Source organism: Gouania willdenowi, chromosome 15, assembly GCF_900634775.1.
Source record: "Gouania willdenowi chromosome 15, fGouWil2.1, whole genome shotgun sequence".
In the NCBI taxonomy this organism is placed as follows: Eukaryota; Metazoa; Chordata; class Actinopteri; order Blenniiformes; family Gobiesocidae; genus Gouania; species Gouania willdenowi.
This window is the reverse complement of record NC_041058.1, coordinates 33,734,213-33,762,020: the sequence shown is the minus strand read 5'-3', so window position 1 is coordinate 33,762,020 and position 27,808 is coordinate 33,734,213. Positions and strand designations below refer to the sequence as shown.

The following is a 27,808-nucleotide window of genomic DNA, read 5'->3' as shown; positions in this document are numbered from 1 at the left end:
AATTAGTTTAAACAAATCATGAGGTTAAACTGGCAAAAATAATCATGAAATATGGTGAAAAGAGTATAAAAGTGAAAATAATAGGTCAACATATGCGACATTAGGTGGAAAAGCGGTGGAAAGGGTTTAAAAGTGTTGAACATGTCTTGAAGGTGGAAACAAATGTAGAGAAGGCATTGAAATATGAGAAGTGTCATAAATAGGAGTAATGTAGTAAAAATGCATTAAAAGGAGCAAAAATATGGCAAGAAAAAGTGTTGAAAATAAGTTAAAATATGGCAACTTTGGTGTAGTTGCAGAAAAATAAGCAAAAATGGGCTCAAATTGTTCAAAAACATTTTCTTAAAGGCATCTGGTGATCCTCTCCAAGTGTCTCGTGACCCGAAATGGTGTCCCAACCTCAAGGTTGAGAACCTCTGATGTAAAAGGCAGTGAGAAATAATTAGACCTATGATAAACGTATGGATGACTCATAGAACAGTGGGAAAGAAAGGTATTTATGTTGAATTAAAATAAATCAAAGTGTATGAGGAGGACTAAAGTGTTTTATTTCTTTATCTAAAAATCCTGTGTTTGATTCTTACTGGTGACCATTAATTCAAGCAAAAACTCAGTTCCTTCCCTTATTGCTCAACATTTCTAATATTAGGACTTTAATCTCTAAACATTACGACTTTAATAAAATTACGACGTTGTCCACGTGAAATTACAACTTTATTCTCAAAATATTACAACTTTAATCTAATAAAATGACTTTAATCTCTAAATATTACAACTTTAATCTAATAAAATGACTTTAATCTCTAAATATTACAACTTTAATCTAATAAAATGACTTTAATCTCTAAATATTACAACTTTAATCTAATAAAATGACTTTAATCTCTAAATATTACAACTTTAATCTAATAAAATGACTTTAATCTCTAAATATTACAACTTTAATCTAATAAAATGACTTTAATCTCTAAATATTACAATTTTAATCTAATAAAATGACTTTAATCTCTAAATATTACAACTTTAATCGAATAAAAAAAATATTACAACTTCAATCTTGAAATTTTATGACTTTAATCTAATGAGATTACAAATTTATTTTCATAAGATTACGACTTTATTCTCAAAAAATTACGACTTTAACCTCGTACAATTACAAATTTATTCACAAAAAATTACGACTCGGTTTCTTTTTACTTAAATGTGGCCCTAATAAGCTGTTGTAGTTTAAATGGGACATTTAAACTACAACAATTAAAAAAAGTCCAGAAAGCATTTGATACTATACTATGATTTATTTATTAATTTATTTTTATTTTAGTTCTCTTCCTGTTGATGCAGATATAAAACGTAGTTAAAAGTCAGGTGACATGCAAAAGATTCCTGAGATTTTAATGTTTTGATATTTTTATGCAATGTATCTTCATATCTTTTTAAAATTAGTGAGTGACTGAAATATTACATCCTTGATTTAAATGTTAAATCTAATTTAAAATTTTGAATGAAAATATGAATGTTAAATCGAAATCTTAATGTTAACTTGGCTGCCAAGTGTAAAGCTTATTGTTTAGAAAATATGGAAAGTGGGCAGGCCAATCACAAGGTGTAAATGTTAGAATTAATCTAAATGTTAAAACTAAATCTAAATATGAATGTTAAATCTAAATATGAATGTTAAATCTAAATCTAAATGTTAAATCTAAATATGAAAGGTAAAGCTAAATCTAAATGTTAAATCTAAATATGAATGTTAAAACTAAATCTAAATGTTAAATCTAAATCTAAATGTTAAATCTAAATGTTAAATCGAAATCTAAATGTTAAATCTAAATATGAATGTTAAAGCTAAATCTAAATATTAAATCTAAATATGAATGTTAACTCTAAATCTAAATGTTAAATCTAAATATGAATGTTAACTCTAAATATGAATGTTAAAATGAAATCTAAATGTTAAATCTAAATATGAATGTTAAATCTAAATCTAAATGTTAAATCTAAATCTAAATGTTAAATCTAAATCTAAATCTAAATCTAAATGTTAAATCTAAATATGAATGTGAACTCTAAATCTAAATGTTAAATATAAATATGAATGTTAAATCTAAATCTAAATGTCAAATTTAAATCTAAATATAATTATGCAAAGTGGGCAGGTCAGGGCCTGTCGATCACGAGGCCCCGCCCATGGACATGAGCATGGACAACCAATATGGCAGCATGTCTCATGTCTCTTAAGTAGGGATGTAACAATTCACTCAACTCCCGATACGATTCGATTCACGATACTGGGTTCACGATACGATTTTCTCACGATTTATTTTACAAAATGGGAATGTTGACAAATGACTGAAAAATATCCCTTTATTTTTTTGGGGAAAATACTGTATTATTTTCCTTTTATTTTTCATTGTCAAAAGAATCCCTTGATAAACTATGCAAAATGATGCAATTTAACTAAAAATAAATCTTGAATGAAATACATAAAGAAAAAATACAAATGAAAAAGGAACCTATTAATTTAAATTCTGGTTCTATAGTAAACAATTCAAAACTGCATAATAGTTCTTTTTCTTTTTAAAAGTGCAACTGAAAATGTATTTTGTGCCTTAACAATTGGACTTTAAAAAAAAAAAAAAAAAAAAAACAGTCATTTTACTGTATTTACGTCAAATATTTGTTTAGACCAGCAGAGGTAACCCAGTGGTCGGTTGGCATGCAGTTATTCAACCAGTGAAGAAGAGAAGCTATGCTAGCAGACAGAGCTAATAGAAAAACGTTACTTTTACAGATATTCACGTAATATTACAAATATTCTTTCGGTGCTAAAGGAGTAAAGAATCATTTATGAGCATGTTTAACAGTAAATGGCGGCAAGAAAGAAAATAGTAGCAGATTTCCGCCCGTCACGTCCGCTTCTGGAAGGATTATTATATAGCGCCCTCTGATGTTTAAAAAAAGTACTGCGATTCAATTTTCAGAGCATCGATGTGAACCGTGGTACCTATGAATCGATTTTTAACTGCCTTACGATTAATCGTTACATCCCTACTCTAAAGTGTTTGTCTATGTTTTATTATTTTTAAAATATTCCATAGTTCTTTGACAGGATCTTTTTGTCTTTTATCCTATTTAAACATGGCAGTCGGTTATATTTAATTTGTGGACAGTGCATATTGGATTTTAAGGTCTGCAATGGAACCACAGGCCTGATCCTGCTACTGTGAGTTCCATTCTACTGCTGCAGCTAAGATTCATGACAGTGCCATTCCCACTCAGGTCTGTAATCCTCATTACTTCATCATTACCTGTTGTGGATGCTGGTGAAAGTTCTTGCTTTTATTTGCTTATTGGCCTTATGGGATCTAACTACAAACTGTTGTCTCTGCGCACACTGGAAAGACACTGACAATCACCTCAATGTGAAAAGTGTTTTATTCAAAAGCACATGCCCTATAGCTTCTCTTTATCCAGGGCAACCACCTGTACAATTGGAAAGTGATATAAACGTGTCTCCAGCCCTGCCCAGAGACCTACCTAAACTCAAGTGTATATTTTCTTTGTATAACTATCTTACCAATCCATTAACTGGAGGGGCTTCAACATATCAAAGAACTGAAAGTAAATCTATTGCTAAGCAGAGGTTGTTGATTGCTTTGCTTCTACTTTTGTCCGGAAATGTGCAACCAAATCCTGGACCTGAGCTTCTCTGCTCCCAGACACCCGCTGATTTTAAATCATTGCCCTCAAATATGTTCATCTTAATGTACGGAGCTTACTACCAAAGATGGACATGGTCAGAATTTGGGTGAAATCAACAGGTGCAGATGTTGTTATGATCTCGGAAACTTGGCTTACTAAGTCAACTACAAATGAAGACATTAACATTGTTGGGTTCAATGTTTACCGCACCGATAGGCCCAAAAAAGGTGGGGGTGTGGCTATTTATGTTAAATCCAGATTTAATGCTTCAATTGTTCTTTCCCAGTCAATCAGTAAACAAATGGAATTTTTGGCCTTAGATTTAGAAATAGTTAAATCGCTACATATTACTGTGGTTGGGTGTTACAGACCTCCATCTGCTCCAAAGGAGGCGCTAGATTCACTAAAACTGCTTTTGAATCAGATAAATTACACTGAATTACTTATGGCAGGTGATTTCAACTGGGACTGGTTCAATGCAACTTCTGATGAGTTTAAAAGGTTTTGTGATTCTGTTAATCTCACCCAGTTAGTCAACTTTCCCACAAGGCCTAATCGCAGAAGTCCTGATAAATCTACTTTGATTGATTTATTTTTAACTAATGTGCCTCATAAGTTCTCTTCCTTGGTGTCTTCTGTAATGATTTAAGTGATCATTGTGTTGTTGCTGCTTGTAGAAACACTAGGATTCCAAAGTGCAAACCCCGTATTGTTTGTAGAAGGAATCTTAAACATTTGAATGAACAAGCCTTTCATCATGATTTGTCGATGGTGAACTGGGAATATATAAATCTAATCCCTGATGTAGAGCTAGCGTGGACTTTTTTCAAAGACACTTTCATGCAAATGATAAATAAACCTCTGAAGAAATACAGGGTGAAGGGGCGAGAAAATCATTGGTTTTCTCCAGAACTGGCCGACAGCCTTCATGAGCGTAATAAGGCCTGGGACAAGGCAAGACAAAGTATTTCTGCCACTGATTGGTTTTTTTTCAGACAGCTTCCAAATAAATGCACTTCACTTATCAAAAAGGCCAAATCAGGATACTTTTTGTCGGTCACTCAGTCCCAGTTTATGATAGAACTGAAGTCTTGAACTGCTTTAACCAGCATTTTTTATCATCTGGTTCTATTTGATTCAAAAGGAATAACGACTGGGAATTCTTGCACACAATCTTCCATGTGTTCTGGTGATCCTTTTAATTTTAATCCTTTTACTTGTCACGAAGTGCACAAAGCTCTAAAAACATTAGACCACAGAAAGCCCCCTGGACCTGACTTGATTCAGCCTTACTTTTTAAAGCTGGCAGATGATTTTATAGCAGAGCCACTTTCAATTCTTTTTAATCTTTCAATTAGAAACAAAGATATTCCATCTGTTTGGAAATCAGCTTTTGTGCTCCCTTTATTAAAAGGAGGTGACTCAGCAGTTCTTACCAATTATCGGCCAATTTCAAATTTATGTGTTTTATCAAAAATCCTGGAGTCGCTTGTTTGTGATCAGTTGAAAGAGTTTCTTTATTCTAATGAAATCCTCTCTAAATTGCAATCAGGCTTCAGAAAAAAGCACAGCACTATCACTGCTACTATGAAGGTGATAAATGACATTATTGATAAAAACAGTACTGTGCTTCACTCTTTATTGATCTCTCTAAAGCTTTTGACACTGTAGACCATGCTATTTTAAAACGCAGGCTACATCTCATTGGACTGTCAGAGCACACTGTCGCTTGGTTTTCAAATTATTTAGAAAACAGGACCCAGTGTATTAAATACGAGGGCCATTGTTCTGAATTTGTTACTGTTCACAAGGGGGTGCCGCAGGGATCTGTTTTGGGGCCCCTCTTATTTATCTTGTACATTAATAATGTCGAACAAAATGTTTCTGATGCTAATATGCATTTTTATGCCGATGATACAATTATTTATTGCTTCGGATCATCTCTTGAACAGGCTGTTAATTCCCTGCAGAAAGCCTTTGTTTCTGTCCAGCATTCGCTGATTAATCTAAAACTGGTTCTCAATGCTGAGAAGACAAAGCTAATGTTGTTCTCTAATCATAAGAAGGTGCCTCAAGCTCCCCCGGTCGTGTCCACTCTTGAAGGAAATGTCATAGAAGTGGTACATGAATATAAATACCTTGGTGTCGTAATTGATGATTCCCTCACTTTTAAACTTTTCATTGACAAACTTGTGAGGAAATTAAAACTTAAATTTCTTCTTCTGCAACAAGACATGTTTTTCTTTTGGTGTAAAGAAGCGCCTTGTCTCTGCCACATTCTTATCTGTGTTAGATTATGGTGACCTTTTTTATATGAATGCTTCTTGTACATGTCTTCTGATGGTGGACTCTGTTTATCATTCTGCTCTGAGGTTCATCACAAACTGTAGAGCCAAGACACATCACTGTGAGCTGTACTCTAGGGTGGGATGGCCATCCCTGTACACTAGGAGGCAGTGTCATTGGTTTACTTTTATCTATAAGGCTCTTCTTGGATTACTGCCCTCTTACATCTGTACATTACTTACAAAGAGAAGCACGAACACTTATGCACTGAGATCCAATGATCAGCTGTTGCTCACAGTTCCTTTTGCCCACACAGAGCTGGGAAAAAAGCCTTTGCACATGCAGCTCCTTGTGTTTGGAACACACTGCAAAGAGACTGGAAGTTGACTGAATTGTTATCCTTGAATGCTTTTAAAATGAAACTGAGAGAATTTGAGACTGCCTCAGTTGTCTGTAATTGTTTTATTTGATTCTTATGTTATCCTGTCATTTTAATGTAATGTAAATGTATTTCTGTTCAGTGTTGTAACTTTGCTGCCTCTTGGCCAGGACTCCCTTGAAAAAGAGGTTTTTAATCTCAACGGGAATTTTTTTCCCTGGTTAAATAAAGAATAAATAAATAAATAAATAAAAAAACACCACTGACTGCGCTCAGTGAGTGAGGAGAGGGGAAGAAACTGACAAACTGTAAAGAGCGGTAATGACTGGTGTATGGGCTGCACATCAGCCGAGGGAATGTGAACACACACACACACACACACACACACACACACACACACACACACACACACACACACACACACACACACACACACACACACACACACACAGTCTGTGGACTGGATTTTTACTAATTGCAGAGGTTGTAAATGAACTGATTGGTGCGCTAGCGCCCCCTCACATTGAGGTCTAAAGCTGAATAGGTTTGATTTGTGGTAAACATGACCATGGGGCCATGCACAAGCTGTTCATAAAGGTCGAACAGACACTGCACCAGGGAGAAATGTGTTACACAGACAGACAGACAGACCTTGATTTAATAGATAGATGAGATCCAGGTTTATTCACGGACTGTTCCAACCAACATCGTCATATAAAGAGGTTCAAACTCACAGTTCCACATTATTATCAAATACAACAGGTGTAGAAAGGTGTAGAAAAGAGACCAATCCTCCCCATCACACCAGTGAACCCAGCAGATTGAAGGTGGAAACCAGTGGATGAGAGTCTGATCCAGACTGGGAGACGTTAGAAGGAATGGAAGAAGAGCTCAACTTTCAGAGAGAGACAATTCCAACGCTGTCTGCAGCGCCGCCTCCTCATCTATGTTGTAGTCCTGAGAAAACAACACATTACAGTCATTTTAAAACGTTACACTCAAGATAATTTAGCACTTTGTCCAACGCAGACACGGTCAACGGGGGGCCCGGGGCCCACAGGCTGCCCGCAGTCTAAAGATGTGTGGCCCCCGATGTAAAAATACACAAGATAACTATAAATCTAGAGTAGAATATAAGAAATATACACAAAACAGAACAAAAATACACAAAAGTAATTGTAACACACAAAACAACAACAATGCACAGAATGTACAAAGAAAATATACAAAACGACAACAATAATATGCAAAATGACCCCCAAAATACACAAAACAACAACAAAAGTACACACAAATGACTCCAAAAATACACAAAATTACTCATGACACACAAAACAACAAAAGTATACAGAATGACAAAGAAATATACAAAAGGACAACAAAAATACATAAAATGACGTCAGAAACACACAAAATTAAAGAAAAGTGAAGAAAAGGACAACAAAAATAAACACAAAGGACAATCAAGATGTATTAAACAACTACAAATATCAACAAAAGAAAAGAAAAATACACAAAACAAGAACAATGATACACAAAGGGGGTGTACTATGAAGCTAGATTACCTCTTATCACACTAACTTCCTGGATTTAATCAGTGTGTGCTGGACTACGAAGCTCGCTAACGTCTTACGGAGCTAAATCACCATGGTAACGTAGGCTGAAGGATTAACCTGGTTGGGACCAGGTTTTGTTATGGCTAGGACCTTAGTGAGTGCTAAAGCCCCGCCTCCTGACTAATCAGATCTCTTAGAAAATGACCTGCCCATTGTTGGAAGATCCTGGTTGGTGCAAATCTGACAGCTGAGTTTAGAAAATAAAGATTATTAATGGATGAATTAATCCTTTAATTTACTGATGTCATCCTTTAGAAAATATATAGATTTATATCTATTAGACTGATCTATACTTAGCTGATGGAGCCTGTGTGTCCGTATGCGAGGATGGGTGAAGTCATTCATTAATTCATTCATACGCTATAGTGAGGCTGATCGCATCAGCAGGAACATACTACAGTGAAACATTGTGCTGTGATCCCAGTGCGTGTGTGATAAATAGATCTACCTGAATAGAAACGTGTGTGCTGTAATAAAGTTTAACTGATCAGAGCGCTGTCCGTTTATCATCCATTGGATTAATATCATAAATAATCTCACGCTTTTACGCATTCACAGAGTTGGCTAATCGCTGCCAGCACTGTTGCTCTCGCTGTCATCATGGTTTTGAATTCATTATATTTGTGTAAGTTTATAAGCTGTTCCATTATTAAAAAGGTCGCTCTGCCAAGTTTCTCCATTGTAATGATTGGTCAGACTCTGCAATCTCCACCCCTTTTATGGGAGTGTGCACGTAGCAGGCTGAAATCACTTGGCTTAAACTAGCGTGTTGTTATCAACCTTCGTAGGACAGCTTCTCTCTGACAGGGACAGTTTGGTTGGGTGAAGACTGTTAATGGAGATAAATCCAGGATATAATTATCTAGCTTCATAGTTCAGCCCTAAAGACTCCAATAATACAACAAACAATTAAAACAAAAAAGAGTAAAAAAACACACAAAATGACGAGAACAATAAAAATAAACAAGAACACCCAAATCAGGGTACATCTGTGTTCAACTAGTTAACTAGTAAAGTGTTTTGGTTGCTCAGCATGTAAACATGGTAAATTATAGCATACAACTGGTTAACTAGTCAAAAGCAGATGTACGCTAGTATGCTGTTTTGTCCACAACTAGTTTACTAGTGTCACACAAAGTCTTCCACTAGTTTACTACTGAGACCAAAAACACTCCTGCTAGTTTAACTAGTGGACATTGAAGCACTACTAGTTTATTTGTAAACTGTAAGCCTGGGACTTTACTAGTAAACTAGTACAGTAAAAACTGTTCTCACTAGTGTGACTAGTTAACATTTTAGCATTTAGTAGTTAAGTAGTAACTAGTAGGGTTTGAAATACTCCAACTACTGTGACTAGGTGACACAGTTTCTCTTACTAGTTGCCTAGAACACTAAAATAATTATTCACTAGTATAACTAGTTGACATTATGAGTTGAACTAGTTAACTAGTAATCATTTGTGTCTTACTAGTTAACTAGTAAGATAGGGATGTAACGATTAATTGTAAGGCGGTTAAAAATCGATTCATAGGGATCACGGTTGATATCGATTTTCTGAAAATTGAATCGCAGTACTTTTTTTAACCAGCAGAGGGCAAGTGTACAAATGTAGGCGGCGGGCGGAGTCTGCTAATACTTTCTTTCTGGCTGCCTTCTACTCTTAAATATGTTAATAAATGATTCATTGCCCCTTTAGCACCGAAAGAATATCTGTAATATTACTTGAGTATCTGTAAAAGTCACGTTTTTCTATTAGCTCTGTCTGCTAGCATAGCTTCTCTTCTTCACTGCAACAATTTCTGCATGCCAACCGACCACTGTGTTACCAGCGCCCTCTGCTGGTCCAAACAAATATGACGTAAATCAGTGTAATCACGTTTTTTTTAAAAGTCCAATTGTTAAGGCACAAAATACATTTTCAGTTGCACTTTTAAAAAGAAAAAGAACTATTATGCAGCTTTGCATTGTTTATTATAGAACCAGAATTTAAATTAATAGGCTTCATTTTCATTTGTATTATTCCTTTATTTATTTCATTCAAGATTTATTTTTAGTTAAATTGCATTGTTTTGAATAGTTTATCAAGGGATTCTTTTGACAATGTAATATAAAAGGAAAATAATACAGTATTTTCTAGTGTTTTCCCAAAAAAAAAATTGTCTACATTCCCATTTTGTAAAATAAATCGTGAGAGAATCGTATCGTGAACCCAGTATCGTGAATCGAATCGTATCGGGAGTTGAGTGAATCGTTACATCCCGATAGTAAGATGAAGACATATTAACTAGTTTACTTGTTTAATTCCTTTAAACAAACTAGTTGACTCGTGTGCAATATGTAAATGAGGTGGGTGGGGTTATAACAAAATCCTGGGTTCTGATTTGATGTAATTTTTTATTCTTATTATGAGAACCTATTGGAAACCTCAATCTACACTTATTCTCCACCTCCTCATTATCATGTTGTGCAATAAGTGTTACTAGTGACATTTTAGATCTAACTAGTTAACTAGTAAAACATTTAAGTCTCACTAGTTAACTAGTATGACTCGTAAAAACAATGCAAGTGCAACTGTGGATATATGATCTCTAACTAGTTAACTAGGGGACATTTAGAGCCTCACTAGTATGACTCATAAAGACATCTCTAGTTAACTAGTACATGTTTCAGTGTTCTACTAGTAAACAAAGACCTGACTGAGCTTTGATATCAAAGATATCTAATATATGATCAATCAGTTTTCCATAGTATTGAGTTTCCTAATATGTTTTTTTTTTATCGTGGTTAGACGTCCTATATAAGAAGCATAACAATAAAAACATAGGGTCCTACTGGTGCTAATAACTAAGTCACTAATAACTCCAAAAACACAAAAAATGACTCATAACATACAAAACCATGAAAATGAATGACAAAAACGCACAAGACGAGAGAATAAACTTTTTTTTTTGTTTAATAAAAACAAACATGTTGTGTCCTGTGTTAATGCTCTGATTGGTCATTATTCTAATGCTGACATGAATGTTGACCCTTGGATCAGATACAGTTACATGTTTGTGGCCCCGCCTACTGTGATACTATCTCTGCTCTAATAACAGACAGTACGTGACACACATACATTAGTAGTGATGACAGACTCACAACGAAGGTGTCGTAGGAGAACTTGTGTCTATGGAGGAGATGCTGCAGGAAGTTGGAGCTCTTATAGTTTGGGTCTCCCCACGGCATCGCTGAGCACACTGGACACACCTTAGAGCAAACACACACACACACACACACACACACACACACACACACACACACACACACACACACACACACACACACACACACACACACACACACACACACACACACACACACACACACACACACACACACACACACACATAACGTTTCAACACAATCCAATTTTTAATCCTATCCAGGTGTGTGTCACCCGTGGGGGATGATGGGGATGCAACGCCTGTACCTACATAAAAACAAAAATTCATTACCTCACTTTTTACAAAGGGGTACAAAACATATTGGTCCGGTTAGATTGATTGAATGGTGATCAGCCAATCACAGCCAGACTTTTGAGAAAGCCAAGAAGGTAAACAAAGAGTTAACAGAGATGAGAAAATCAGTAACAGGTGACAAAAACGGTCCAAACGTGTCAAAAAACAGTGAAAAGTGACTAAAAAGTGCCAAAAACAGTCAAAAGTTACAAAACAAAAAAAGAAGGAAACAGGTGGTTTGTAATGGCTAAAGGTAGCTTAAATGAACAAAATGTGGCAAACAGTGAAAAAGGAGAAAAATGTGGAACAAAAAGAGACAAAATGTAGGAAAAAATTGAACAAGTGTTATTTATTAAACAAATGTAGTTTATTTGGATGAAAAGTGGCAAAAAATGGTTAAAGAATTATCAAAATTAAATAAATGTGTTAAAAAGAACTTAACAAAATTAGGGGAAAAGAATATTTATTGATAAAAGGAGCTAAAATATGAAAAAAAAAAGTATGAATTGTTTTGGAAAAGTGGCAAAAATGGGACAAATTAAGTTGCAAAATGGAAAAAGGAAAAGGTAAAAATGGGTTAAAAAGTTTCCTCCTTTTAAGGTTTTTTTAAGAATTACTATTGCAACAACACATCATCAGCAGGGTAAAAATAACCTGTCTCACGACGGTCTTATGTCTTAATTAAAATTAAGACATAAGAGCCACATGTTGAGAATCACTGACTTAACAGCTTCATCATGATTTTGATAAATTAATTTAATAAACTACATTAAGAAGTGAACGGTTGCCCTGAGAACACCCTCACTATTAAAATAGCTGCTTTACCCCTAGTTACACCACATTAAAGAGCATTAACATAGAAAACAACAAAAGGCTTTTTGGAGTCATTTAGTGTATTTCAGTTTTTAGTTTGTATATTTTTCTCATATTTTATGTGCACTTGTCTTTGTTTTATGTTAATTTTGTGATTTGTTTTTCTTGTCTTTGTGCTTTGTGTGTTTTTGGAGTCACTTTGAATATTTCATGTCATTTAATGTGTGTTTGTTGTTTAGTGTGTGTTTTTGCAGACATGTTGTGCATTTTTCTAGTCATTTTGTGTGTTTTGATAATAATTTTACGTAATTATCTTGTCATATTTTGTTTTTGGGGGTCATTTTTGTTGTGGCTTTGCAAATTATTTTGTCATTTTGTGTATTTTTCTTGTCATAATGTTTATATTTGCTGCTGTTTAACATATTTTTCTGTCATTTTGTGTGTTTATTAGTGTTGATTGTTTGATCCGTCAAGTGACAGCATGGCGGGTTGCTGCAACGCCAACCAGAAGGTTTAAGAAAAATTAAAAATAAGAACAAAAATATACAAAATTAAGGAAAATATGCAAAATGAGTGCAAAAACACACACAATGACAAGTAATCACATCACAAAATTAATCGTAAAACATAAAACCACAACAAGTGCACACAAAAAGACACAAACATATACAAAATTAAAACTGAAATACACTAAATTAATGTAAATTAACAAAAACCTTTGTTCTTTCCTTTCCTCAACAAAATGTTACTAAAAAGTTGATCCTGGGTCACTTTTTACTAAAAAATAGCTGCACCATTTTTTTCCTCTCCTATATAAGGGACAGCACGTGTGAGTGAGGTCTGTATCATGGCTTTTATTCCAAAACAAATGAGTCACTAAATGCAACAATCAAGAGTGGCGCCTTTTACCAAGGTCAACAAAACAACAATTAAATGTTCTCCTTTACTGTAAATATGTGTGAGCATCTAAAGCAGACGTAGGAAACTGGAGGTCCGGGGGCCACATGTGGCCCTCCATCTGATTTTCTGCAGTCGCCCAAAGTAGATGTAATAAAATCAATTCTCTAAACACATGAAATTACAGAAAAATACACAAAAGGAGAACAAAAATGTACAAAATGACTCCAAAAAGATACAAAACAACAACAAAAACGACATTATACAAAAACTACTCCAATAACACACAAAACTACATTAGAAATGCACAACACAACTAAAAAAAAAAAAACACAAAACGGCTACAAAAACAAACAAAATGACAGTAAAACAAAATACATTAAATAACAATAATCCACTCATTCATCTTTTTTCAGGGTCACAGGGGTCTGGTGGTTTCCATCTCTCATTGGGAGTTAAAAATGACAAAAAAAGTGACTCCAAAAACACACTAAACAACAGAAAAATACTAAAATGGCTCCAATCGCACACAAAACTCCAACACAGACAAATTTACATACAAAACCACAAAATGACTTCAATAACACTCAGAATTCCTCTAAAAAAAATCACTCCAAAAACACATACATCAATAGAAAAACATTAAAATGGCTCCAAAAACTCACTAAACTACATTAATAATACACAAAATTACACTAGAAATACACAAAACAACTCCAAAAATCACAAATGGCTACAAAAACAAACAAAATGAAGGGTTGGGGGGGTCTGATGGGCTTTAAAAACAAAAATAATAAAGCACAAAATTGTTATAAAAACACAAAATGATGGAAAAATACACAAAATGAGAATAAAAATGCACATAATCGCTCAAAAAACACACAAAACAATACAAAAATACAAAAATGGCTCCAATCACACACAAAACTACAATACAAATAGACAAATTTACATACAAAACCACAAAATTACTTCAATAACACAAGGAATGACTCAAAAAAGATAGAAAAAATACACAAAATCATTCCAAAACTACACAAAATAACAATGAAAATGCACAAAATGACAATAAAAATGCACAAAAGGATTCCAAAAAAACGTATACAAAACAACAACAAAATCACACACCACCTGCGTTAATGCTCGTTATTCTAATGCTTACATGAATATTGATCATGTGACCCTGGGATCAGATATGGTCACGTTTGTGGCCCCGCCCCCTGTGATAAAGGTCACTATAGTTGTGGGTGTGATCTAAAAGTGTTCTCACCACTTTGTTGGGGTCGTTCCGATGGTTCTCCATGCAATGCTTCAGCAGCTCATGTTGGTCCAGGTTTCTGGCTCCACAAAACGGACACGCAAATGTTGAACGATTAGGAATAAAGCTGAAGTGAAGAGACAGAGCATCACAGATAGAAAACTCATGTTCATTACTACATTAAACACTAGCGGCCTGTACTAAGAAGCTAGATCTTATCGCGCTAACTTCAGGGATTTAATCAGTGTGTGCTATACCATGTAGCTGGCTAACGTCTTACGGAGCTAAATCACCATGGTAACTTAGGCTGAACGACTAACCAGGTCGGGACCAGGTTTTGTTCGGATCTAAGCGAGTACTAAAGTCCCGCCTCCTGACCAATCAGATCTCTGAGAAAAAGAGCTGTCCAATGAAAGGAGTATCATTGTGAACACGTCTCTGTGTGGATCTGACGTGACGCTGACAGGACAGAGAATATTTAGACATCGTTGTAGTCTTTTTATTTACTGATGACATCCTATAGTAAATATATAGATTTATATCTGATGGACTGATAATAAAATAATTAAAATAAGTCAGCTGATAAAGCGTGCGTGCATCGGATGCTTTCAGACCAATAAATAAATAAATAAAAAATTCATTAAATCATGTATTCTGTGGTGACGCTGAGAGCCTCAGTCCTGTAGATAATATAAATATAAATATATTTCACCTTATGATGTAAACTGATCTGTATGAACACAGCATCAGAGACACAGACAAGTTAAAAGAGAAAATGAAACTGATCAGAGTGTCTGTTTATTCTCTGTTTATAATCTCACTAATTTAATCATTAACACTCATCATTTACTGCATTAATTACTTTCTGCTTTTACTGCAGCAACAGTGTTGTTTTTGGTCTGAATTATGGATGAATGAATTCTTCATATTTGTAAAGAATTATTCCTCAATTATTGTGATGTAAATTGCTCTCCAGTTTTTCAGTGATTGCGATTGGTCTGACGCTGTAATCTCCTCCTCTGCCACTAGAGCGCGCACGTAGCCAGGCTGAAATCAACATCATCAGCTTTGATTTAGTTCATGTTTTACTGGTGCAATTTTCGCTTTTCTCTGTTGGCTGTTGATAAAAAATGTGTCTATGACAAATCCAGAGTCCAAGCTTCTTGTTCTCCTTTGTTAGGAACACTGACCTGTTTATTGTTGTGTTTAGAACACATACATTTAACTGCGTTCTCACACGATTATATAAATATCGTGAGAACTCCTCTGTCTCGTGATGTCACAGTCATTCAACCAGAGCGCACTGTGGTGCACTCAAAACGCAACCGGTGGGGATTACCGGATGTCGGACAGCGGTAAAAAACCGGATTGGTGCTGTGGCGCAGTGCAGACGTATCCAGTGGAAACCCCCAGTTAGCATGTTGTAATCTAGATTCATAGGACAGCTTCTGTCTGACAGACAATGTTTGGTTAGGTGAAGCTAACGGAGATAAATCCATGATATAATTATCTAACTTCATAGTACAGCCCCAAAACGTACAAACAGTTTGTTTTTCATCTCTTTAGTGAGTTTGGCTTGAAAAAAAAAATGCCACGGTGATATTATGATTATGTTGTGAATGTCACAGTTTTTTCCCCAGATTTTTCAAACCTTTTTGAAACCTAACAAATATTTTTGAAATAAATATAATATGCTGATATTTACTGCAAGTACATAAAACAAACATCTTTACTCTCCCTTAAACAGTGAGCTGACACGCTCTGGTGGCTGAAGTTAGCGAATAAATTACAGACTGTTGAAGACACACAAACCCTGAGGATAGAAGGACTTTAGGGTGGGAGTCATTCAACAGTCTGTGATTTACTCGCTAACTTCATCCACCAGAGTGTGTCAGCGCACTGTTTAAGGGAAAGTAAAGGTCCCTTAGGAGAGCTCTTCTTCTCTGCTTCATTGTCTACTACCAAACCGCAGAGTTTGAACTTGTTTTATCCTCTTTCTGTAAAAAAAGAGGTTTAAATTGACATCTTTACCTTTTTCTGATTATTTAGACCTTTCCACAGTCCCGTATCCCTTCACACATTTAACCTGAACTCATCTTCCCCCTACTCCTGCACACAAACATAATAATGTTACATCATATATGAACATATACGTATGTAGCTCTACAGTGAAATTTGTCTCTTAATTTGATCTATTATCCAACCTGCATTTTCAGTTAGAAAAAAAAAAAAACATCTTTTTTTTTGGTAAAATGTATCAATCAAACATTAGTTGATTGAACATATACTGTATCAGTAATACAACATATCCATCACCCTGAAAATATGAAATACAACTCACTACAACTTTAATGAGAAGATGAACAGAACTCTGCAATGTTTAAACGAATTTCATATTTGTGCTTTTCTGGTGAGATTATTTCTCTGTGTGAGGCTGCGTGAGGGGGCTCTGCTCTGCTCTGACTCCTCTCTGCTGTCCATGGCCATGCTAGTCGCTCTGCTATCCACGCGTAGCGCTGCTAGCATCTTGGTCCACCGTACACCTTGAATATTGTGTGTTGATGTCTCTGCAGGTGATGTTTTGACTGTAGCTGACTAATGGTAGCAGTACAATCAGCCTTTTCACACTCTGGAACTGCGCATGTGCCACCTGGGGGGGTGGGGTCATAGGTCAGAGGTATAAAAAAGTAAACAAGCTCGTTCACTCGATATTTCCAACCTATTAATATTTCACATATTCAGGCTTGAGGCAGGAGCATCATTTTCCGCTGATGTCACTTTTGGCCGATCTGAGCACTTTTACAAACCGATGGAAGCAGCTCAGTGGCAGTATATAAGCTAGGGCGGTCCTCTGGCTTCCACACAGGTGGCCCTTGGTGCACGAAAACACCGACTACCTGGTTCTCCAGCAGGTGGAATTCAGACTCTACCTGGGAATGATGCACATGTCTGAGCACTTTGTAAAACCAATGAGAAGCAGTATCAAAGCGACAGACCTCCTCTGTTTCCACACTCCTTCTCACAAGCGTTTAACTTGTGATTGTTATGTTTTTTTTCTGTATTTACCTTTATTATTGTTAGTTTATTTTTTGGATTTGTGTAGTTGTTTTAACAACTGCAAAGTGTCTGAGTTCTTGAAAAGCGCTTATAAAATGTATTATTATTATTGATGGGACGTGCAAACGACAGTATGAGTTCTCACTTTGAAAAGGTAAATTTACCATTCACTATTTTTATTAAAGGGAGGGTAGGTAATTTTTGAAAACTAGCATGATTTTGAATGTAGCATCCTCCAAGTGCTGCGCTTTTACCCCCCTCTCCCCTCTGGGCTCCTTCTAAAGCCACGCCCCTCACTCACATGCACAAGCGGACCTCAGCTCATTGTTTGTATTGTGTAGAAACTATGTTGTGTCATGTCTCATTCAGCAGTAAGTAAAGAATAAACTTTATCATTATATACTGTTCGCTAAAAAAACATGACTAAAAACTCAAACGTCAGCTTTCAGTGTGAGCTCGTGCACGTGAGGGGTCGAGAACGAGCAGGGAGACGTGATTGGTTAAAAAAAACAAACCGTCTTTTTTCATTGGTCGAAGTTATTACATATTTACAGCAGCTACAGTTAATGGATTTTCTTTGTTCCTTTTTCAGAGCACATATGATCTTAATTTCTGTCAGGACATAAACATAATTTCAACCAAAAACTTAAAAAAGTGTATCTGGAGAAAATTACCTACCCTAGCTTTAAGCTATTATTTTAATTCAATTTATACATTTGAAGGAAGTGGACAAGATGGACACTAAACATGTTGATAAGTGAAACCCCACTGATCAGCTGATTGGTCACTGATTGAAAAGTCAGCTTGTGTGCAGCATTAGCTTCAGCAGCATTAGCTTCAGCAGCTAACTCAGCATTTCTGCCTTGGAGACCAATACCACGTTTCCACAAAAAATCTTTGAAGGAATCAATGCTTCAATGGGAAAAATAATAATAAATCTCTGTCAGACTCACTGTGTGCACCGTCAGCCATGGAGAGTTTATCCCTCGTCACCTTTGACCTTTGACCTCATGCGTGAGAACTGAGAGAGTGAGATTTCCTAGAGTGTAAAAAGGCTTCATGGAAGGATATTTATCTTAATTTCATGTGTTAGCTGCACACGATGGATTGATTGACAGTCAGTCACAGGTTTAGATCAATCAGTGAGATTCACATACGTCTATGGTAGAGCAGAACAACTGGAGGTCTAGTCTTACATGGTCCAATGTGTTATTTGTGGCAATGCATGGAGGCTCCTGACTGCTGCTCTATTTATAGTACAGTATCTATCAGGGGTCTGCAACCTGTGGCTCTGGAGCCTCATGTGGCTTTTTGACTCTTTCGCAATGGCTCCCTATAGCTTTAAAATAATTAAAAATAATGAATAGTTATTTCTTAGAGTGGGTATTCTTGATTAATGACATTGACACCAAATAAAATTACTGTATGATAAAACAATTTGCCAGCCTAAAAATAAATCACATTGTGCAATAACTCTGCCACCTTCCAACTTCACCTCCTGCAACATCTACAGACCATCAAGTCAGACATAGAGCTTCCAGGGGCCACATCTGGCCCGCGGGCCGCTGATTGGTGTTAAATACATTAGATACTATTGCTATGATCAGAATGTACATACCAAGGGATTTTTTGGGAGGATGACAGCACAGGAAGGAATCTGGGACGGTTGGATGTTTGCTCATGGACTTTAGGGCAGGAGACGATGTGAGACCTCATCTTTAACAAAACCACCTGAGAAATTATTATAGATCTACTGTAGATTACACACATAACTCATCTGACTCTAAAGCACAAAAGTAAATACAGAAAGTGCTCAGTCAGAGGCAGAGATATTATCACATCAAGACCGCGAAAATGTGATTAAATCTAAACCGAGGGTCACATTATTAATATTCATGTCAGTATTTGGAATAATGACCAATTTCAGCATAAAATATAGGTTGTGTGCACTTGTTTGTATGTTTGTGGAGACATTGTGGATTTTTGTCATTTTATGTCTTCTTCGGTTACGTTACGTTTGTGGTTGTTTGGTGTATTTTATTTTTGTTATGATTTTGTGTTTTTCTTGTTTCTTTTGTATATTTGTAGTTGTCTTGTGGAATTTTGGAGAAAATGTGTGCATCTGTAATTTTGTATGTTTTTTGCAGTAACTGTTTTTCTTTTGTGCATTTTTGTTGTTCTTTTTTGAATTTTCTATTTCCCCAAAAGACACAAAACAACACACACAAAATAGGAGTTGTTGTTTCCTGTGTTAATTCTCAGATTGTTTTAACGTTGACATAAATGTTGAGCATGTGACCCTCTGATCATATACAATCATATTTTCTGTCATGACTGAACTACTTGATCCCTGAATGAGCCGTTTGTTGCTGTGGTGAGTGGGTGGAATCGTACGTAGTCGTACCTTCTTGCTACAGCCTCTGCACGGTGCTTTGAGGGAGGAAAGCTGCTTTTCTGTACAGGAGGAACGCTGCACTTTTTTAGGGTCAAAGGGCGTGCGACACAGCGGGCAGAGAGGTGAGGTGACCTGGAGACACGGCTGTAGACAGTCACCGCAGAACCTGGAGGAGGAGTCACACATAAGTAGATGATCAGTGATTTTCCATGATCACAGAAAACAGACGGAAAAAAACAGAATTCATGTTTTGACACGGAAAAAAATCTGTGAATCGTTCTTTGAATAATCTGTTTCAAAACCAAATAAAAGAAATAAAACAAACAAATAAATGGTGTAGTTATCTGGTTGTAATGATTTAAAACCAAAATAGAAAAACTGGAAAAAAAAAAAAAACAGATAATGTCAACAAAAACTAGGGCTTTAGTTATTCTTTAAAAGTAGGACAATATATTACAATATTAAAACGTCACAAGATCTACCATCAGTGGTACACAGTAAATTAAGCAGAGTTAAATCAACACTTAAAAACGTTAAATTTAACATTATGTCTGAGTCTTTTTGGTCCTTTTCATAGTTGTAGTTGTTACATTTACTCTTTCCACAGTGTTAACAAATCAGAGTAAAATTAACTCAAAATTGAGGGAAAATGAACACTGGCTAACACTGTGCAGTGTTAATAAAACTTAACTATGGATAATTTAAATATGACTCAGAGCAGTGTTGATCATTTACTCTACTGTGGTAATAAATCAACTCTGACTTAAACACTCTTTCACGCTGCATTGAGTTATAGAAGATTAACACTGGAGGCGGAAATAACTCTATTAAGTGTTAATTGTACACACTAATGCGTAGATGATTAAAACCAACAGAGATGAAGTCAAACCTCAAGGACACCACAAATCAAAATATAGTGTTATTTTAACACTTCTGAGTGTCAAATTGTATCTACCAACAATAGCTCATTATTGCCTTTTAAAATGCATTGTTCAATAACAAAAGTTACCACAAAAATACATAAATAATTTCACTTTTTGTTGTATAAAAGGAAATTTTTCAAGATGCATTTAACTTTTAGTTGTAGTCCAGGGTGGGTGGGGGTGTGAAGCATACCTTTCCATCCCCGCTACATCTGTCCCAAGCTAGTGTAACGTGTCTATATACGACAAAGTCAATGTCCAAAGTTACTGTCCTAAAATGTCAACATGCTAATATGTTGAAAAACATGTGCATATCTTAAATCCTGGGCTGTGTAGAATGTTCTAGTTTGATGTAAAAATCTTGAGATGTAAAGTTCATGCACAGACAGGATTTTTATAAAAAAAACTTTATAAATAAAATGAGATGACAATAATTGGTTTTAATTTTATTTATTTTTTTCTTGTCTGCACATGCTGTCAAAGGTCAACACCACAGGAAGTGCAATCATTATGAGACAGCAATGCATATTTTGTTATTGCAATAAAATACATTGATTTATTTTATTGCTTAATTGTGACCATCACCAGCCCTCCCTAAGGAAGGGTAAGAAATCTTTTATTATAGGGAGGATATAAAAAGGGAGAGCAGTGTTACACCTAAGTGGAGGGGGAGAGGGAAGGGGAGGGGAAAGGGAGCAGGGAGGAGAGACTCAAGGCAGGAAATAGAAAAGGTGGGGAAGAATAGACTGTTCTTTGTATACCAGCATATGTGCAAAAAAAAAAAAAAACGCTACTGCAAGCCCAGGAACTGCCCTGGGCCCGAAGATGCAGCCAGGCCAGCAGAAAGAGCGGAGGCCAGGGAGCCCCAGGCAACCCCCCCGCGGCCGAGCAACCCCCCAGATGCCCCCAAGATCCCAGGCCGAGAGGCAGCCACCGCCCCCCACACACACATCCGAGGAAGCCCCAAGCAGCCGAGCACCCAGCGCATCCCCCCACCGACCCCAACCCCCAACCCCAAGGCCCCCCGCCAGCATCCAGCCCCCCCACCCACCCACACCCAAGCACCCAACCCCCCGAGGGAAGGGCCCAGAGAGCCCCCCGCCCGAGACCCCAGCAGAGGAGCCAAAGCCCCCGCCCAGCAGACGGCCAGAGCCGCGCAGAACGGGCAGCCGGCGGGCGCCCGCCGGTGGGCCCCGAGCCAGCAGGGTCCGGACCCCAGGCCAGAATGACCCGGAACGGAAGCAGCACCGAGAGCAGGCCGCCCCGGACCCACACACCGCGAGGCGCGCCCCCAAGGCAACCAGGAAACGAGACAAGCGCCAAGCCCCACCCGCAGGGAAGGGGCACCCCCATGCCCCACCAGGCCGGCACCGCCCGGAGAGACCCCGCAAATAATTGGTTTTAATTTAACACTAGCATCAATTGTCAGTATTTGTACAGTGACACTTTAAATCAGAATAATTGCTCTTAATGATGTTCTTGTTTATTTTATTTTATTCCTATTGAGTTGAAAAGGTCATACTCAGAGTAAACATGTAAGAATGTCATTTTTCTAACGGCAATTTATTTTGTCCTTTTTTCCCCATGTCTAAAATATCGTATCGTTAACGTGAGCTCATTATCGTCTATGTCAGTGGATCTCAACCTTTGCAGGTCGCAACCCCCACAATAAAGGCCCCAGAAAGTGGGGACCCCCACTATAGCTGAAGGTGGTTGAACACAGACATGAACATTGAAGAACATTCATGTGGAGACAGGACCATCTATAAGGGGGAATAAAGGAGAGAGATTTTTGGGGTCCATCCATAAAGTCAGTAAAATGATGGTCCATTGTTCTATGAATCTGTGATAACCACATTTATTTATTCATCTGAATAATATCCAGTGCTCCTTCTGGGGATTCCCTCGTTCTGCTGGGGGACTTCAACGCTCACGTTGGCAGCGACAGTGAGACCTGGAGGGGCGTGATTGGGAGGAACGGCCCCCCTGATCGGAACCCGAGCGGTGTTTTGTTGTTGGACTTCTGTGCTCATCACAGATTGTCCATAACAAACACCATGTTCAAGCATAAGGGTGTCCATATGTGCACTTGGCACCAGGACACCCTAGGCCGCAGTTCGATGATCGACTTCGTAGTCGTGTCATCGGACTTGCGGCCGCATGTCTTGGACACTCGGGTAAAGAGAGGGGCGGAGATGTCAACTGATCACCACCTGGTGGTGAGTTGGCTCCGATGGTGGGGGAGGATGCCGGTTAGACCTGGCAGACCCAAACGTATAGTGACGGTCTGCTGGGAACGCCTGGCAGAGTCTCCCGTCAGAAGGAGCTTCAACTCCCACCTCCGGGAAAACTTCAACCATGTCTCGGAGGAGGCGGGGGACATTGAGTCCGAGTGGGCCATGTTTCGTGCCTCTGTTGCTGAGGCGGCTGATCGGTGCTGTGGCCGCAAGGTAGTCGGTGCCTGTCGTGGCGGCAATACCCGAACCCGTTGGTGGACACCGGGGATGAGGGATGCCGTCAAGCTGAAGAAGAAGTCCTACCGGGCCTTTTTGGCCTGTGGGACTCCGGAGGCAGCAGACAGGTACCGACGGGCCAAGCGAAGTGCAGCCACGGCGGTCGCCGAGGCAAAAGCCCGGACATGGGAGGAGTTTGGTGAGGCCATGGAGAACGACTTCCGGACGGCTTCGAAGAGATTCTAGACCACTATCCGGCGTCTCAGGAGGGAGAAGCAGTGCACCGTCAACACTATGTATGGTGTGGATGGTGCGCTGCTGACCTCGACTCGAGACGTTGTGGATCGGTGGGGGGAATATTTCGAAGACCTCCTCAATCCCACTGACACGCCTTCCAATCAGGAAGCAGGGCCCAGGGACCCGAGAGTGGGCTCTCCTATCTCTGGGGCTGAGGTTGCCGAGGTGGTTAAAAAGCTCCTCGGTGGCAGGGCGCCGGGGGTGGATGAGATCTGCCCGGAGTTCCTCAAGGCCCTGGATGTTGTGGGGCTGTCATGGCTGACACGACTCTGCAACATCGCGTGGACATCGGGGGCAGTGCCTCTGGATTGGCAGACCGGGGTGGTGGTCCCCCTTTTTAAGAAGGGGGACCGGAGGGTGTGTTCCAATTATAGAGGGATCACACTCCTCAGCCTCCCCGGTAAGGTCTATTTAGGGGTACTGGAGAGGAGGGTCAGCCGGATAGTTGAACCTCGGATTCAGGAGGAGCAATGTGGTTTTCGTCCTGGCCGTGGAACTGTGGACCAGCTCTACAACCTCAGCAGGGTGGGTTGGACTCCGCCAGGGCTGCCCTTTGTCACCGATTCTGTTCATAACTTTTATGGACAGAATTTCTAGGCGCAGTCAGGGCGTTGAGGGGGTCCGGTTCGGGGGCCTCAGTATTGCATCACTGCTTGTTGCAGATGATGTGGTCCTGTTGGCTCCAACATACCGTGACCTTCAACTCGCACTGGATCGGTTCGCAGCCGAGTGTGAAGCGGCCGGAATGAGAATCAGCACCTCCAAATCCGAGTCCATGGTTCTCGACCGGAAAAAGGTGGAGTGCCTTCTCCGGGTTGGAGATTAGGTTCTGCCCCAGGTGGAGGAGTTCAAGTATCTCGGGGTCTTGTTCACGAGTGAGGGAAGGATGGAGCGAGAGATCGACAGGCGGATTGGTGCGGCGTCTGCAGTGATGCGGAGTCTGCACCAGTCCGTCATTGTAAAAAGAGAGCTGAGCCAAAAAGCGAAGCTCTCGATTTACAGGTTGGTCTACGTTCCAACCCTCACCTATGGTCATGAACTTTGGGTCATGACCGAAAGAACAAGATCACGGGTACAAGCGGCCGAAATGAGTTTCCTCCGTAGGGTGGCTGGGCTCTCCCTTAGAGATAGGGTTAGAAGCTCAGTCATTCGGGAGGGGCTCAAAGTAGAGTCGCTGCTCCTCCGCATCGAGAAGAGCCAGATGAGGTGGCTCGGGCACCTAATTAGGATGCCCCCTGAACGCCTCCCTAGTGCCCTGAACGCCTCCCTAGTGAGGCGTTCAGGGCACGTCCCTCCGGAAGGAGGCCCCGGGGAAGACCCAGGACACGCTGGAGAGACTATGTCTCTCAGCTGGCCTGGGAACGTCTCGGGGTCCCCCCGGAAGAGCTGGAGGAAGTGACCGGGGAGAGGGAAGTCTGGGCCTCCCTACTGAGAATGCTGCCCCCGCGACCCGTAAACGGCTAAGCGGGAGAAGATAGATGGATGGATGGATGAATAATATCCACTGTTATCCAGCAACGTTTATTATTATTATAGTCATCTTAAAGATGGAAATCCTAAATAAAATGGTTCAAAGTGACCAAAAATGGTGGAAAAGGTGGTAAAATGGGATTTTAAAAAAAACACAAAAATTGGTTAAAAGTTGCAAAATTAGAGTGGATAAAAACAGACAGAAAAAGTGGGAAAAAGGATTCAAATTTTAAATATTGGAACGGTTAGTTTAAACTGGCAAATAATGGGCATAACAAACCGTCAATGTGGTTAAGTTGTCAAAAAAATAAGCATGAAATATGATGAAAAGAGGTTAAAAGTGACAATGATGGGTCAACATATGTGACATTAGGTGGAAAAGTGGTGGAAAGGGTTTATAAGATTTGAAAATGCTTTAAAAGTGGAAAAAAATGTGCAGAAAAGGCATTGAAATGTGATATAAAAGTGTCAGAAATGGGAGAAATGTAGCAAAAATACACTAAAAGGAGCAGAAATATGGTAAAAAAAAAAAGTGATGAAATTATGTTAAAATATGGAAAGTTTTGGTGTAGTTGTAGAAATAGGGTATAAATAATTAAAAATGGTCTCAAATTGTACAAAAAAAATTAAAAAAAAAAGGCATCTGGCGACCCCCTCCCAGTGTCTCGCGACCCCATATGGTGTCCTGCCCCCCAGGTTGAGAAGCCCTGGTGTATACATTGATAGAAGCAGTACTACTTTACGTGTGAGAGCAGCTGTTGATGCTGACAGGTTTGTGGTAAACCTCCAGGCAGATGGAGCAGGAGAACCGGACCTCCAGGGCCTCCTCCTCCGAGGCTGCAGCGGGAGAACCGGAGCGTGTTCCGGGCTGCAGCTGCTGAGATCCCGCGGAGACAAAGCTCCGGAACACGGCCATGGTGGAGCTGTTAGAGAGGAAGATACTTTATGTCCATTATCAAACTATCCAGGATCACTGAGACATTTCTCTGAGGCTGAATAATGATAAAGAACTGGAGGATAAAGGTCCATGTTCTGGTTCTGGTCCAGAGTCCTCGGTCACAGACATGTTGTTACCACGGGCAGCTCCAAACAAACTAACTGCGCATGCGCGAATTCTGTCTTCTTTTTGGCGTTTTTTAGTGACTAGAAACTTTAACCTTTAAGTGAACCAGCGCCACCAATATCTATATATTTAATAAAAACCTACACAACGATAAATCAAGGATGTATAAAAAAAAGAACACAACGCTATTAAACGGTGGAGAAAATGTAAATAGTACAGTAAAACATATGCTGAATCTGGTTGTTATATTGGGCAGATATAGATAAGATTTTTAAATATAATCTTATGCAGTTCTCATATTTAAAATCTGAACAAATTTGTTCAAATTTCAACCCACCACCCTCCCAAGAAACATTGAGGAAGCCAATAGCCAAAAGATTAAAAAAACAACAAAGAAATGGTAATATTAATGAATAACATATGTACAGTAAATAGATGAGATAGCGATGATACCTGACAATAACAATGATAAGATATATTAATAAATATAAATGGGCTAAAACAAAACCTAAATATATATTATTTCTCATTTAAATAAAACATTACTTTAACATACAAGATAGTAAAAAAAGAAATCTATAAACAAAAGCATAGGCTTTAATGATGCAATGCAAATCAAATGTGGTAACAATGATTTATATTAAAAAAAAAATACTCTAGCTGAGATAATTATATTTTTCTTTATACGTTTTGCATTGTATAATCTCTCATGTTATTGTATATACTAGTGCAGTGCCTGTAGGAGGTTCAGTAGCTTTTTCATGAATGGTTTACATGGGAGCTTTAAGTCTTCTTTATTTTGAAATAAAAGTTAAATCATCTTTAAACTGACCTTGTAAACACTCAATTTTTAATGCAAATTTAATTCTGAATTACACAATTTATTATTACTCACCTTAGGTACAAATATTGCTTACTGAGGACACCTGCTGGTCAATATTTACGTTTTTTTTTTTAGGATATTGGACCCACTTTAGTTGTTTCTAAAAGCCTTTTGTGCAGTGTCTATGCAGCTTTCAATTTATCCTGAGTTACCATGACTACCTGTCAACATTGAGCTTCTGAGCTACATTTAGGACAATTTTAGGAAATAATTTATGAACAGTATCATTGCAATGCTAAAAAAATCCAACGTTGCACACCTTAGAACCAAGCAGCAGCCATGTTGAAAGTCTCAGGACAATCTGATCCTGACCCGCTGAGATAATTGAGACACAGAGGTTCCTTGCTTTATATATAGATATTATGTATGAATCAACACAAAAATAAATAAAATGTGTAAAACTCAAGGCCTGGGGGCCAAATTAGGCTCTAGTGAACCCTGTAAACCACAAGTTCACTCTATGATATAAACACTTCTTTTTTGCTAGTTTAGTAAATCTAAAGATTTTCCAAATGTACTTTTACTTTTTTGACTAAAACAAAAGGATAAAGTTAAATATTATTGTCTTGTCAGATCAAGGTTGTGAGCTTTGAACTAAAGAGTTTGATGTTCCTGCTCCATAGTTGAGTTGAGTTTATTTGTCATTGCACATGTTACAGAGCAACGAAATTACATTTCAGTTTCATCCCGTCCAAGAAAACATGAAAAGACAATCATAACATGGGAGCACAGGAGTGGGAGAACTGTGGTTCACCACAAGGGCGGCGCCCCTTATTCAGATGAGAAATGGGATAACAACAATGGGGAGGAAGAAGA

General features: G+C 38.3%; 1 protein-coding gene across 2 annotated transcripts; it reads right to left on the bottom strand.

Moving 5' to 3' along the window:
- Positions 1–7,007: 7,007 nt before the first annotated feature.
- On the bottom strand, positions 7,008–26,125 carry rnf166 (ring finger protein 166). Of its 2 annotated transcripts, none has more exons than XM_028469140.1 (6): positions 25,790–26,125; positions 19,913–20,069; positions 19,127–19,239; positions 14,464–14,578; positions 11,125–11,232; positions 7,008–7,324 (listed from the first exon to the last, which is right to left on the bottom strand). In XM_028469140.1, the coding sequence occupies exons 1-6, from the start codon at positions 25,960–25,962 to the stop codon at positions 7,259–7,261; spliced, it is 732 nt and encodes a 243-aa protein (XP_028324941.1). In that variant the 5' UTR covers positions 25,963–26,125; the 3' UTR covers positions 7,008–7,258. The 2 variants fall into 2 exon arrangements, with proteins under 2 accessions (XP_028324941.1, XP_028324942.1); XM_028469141.1 differs by having other exon boundaries at positions 19,127–19,224.
- Positions 26,126–27,808: the final 1,683 nt, after the last annotated feature.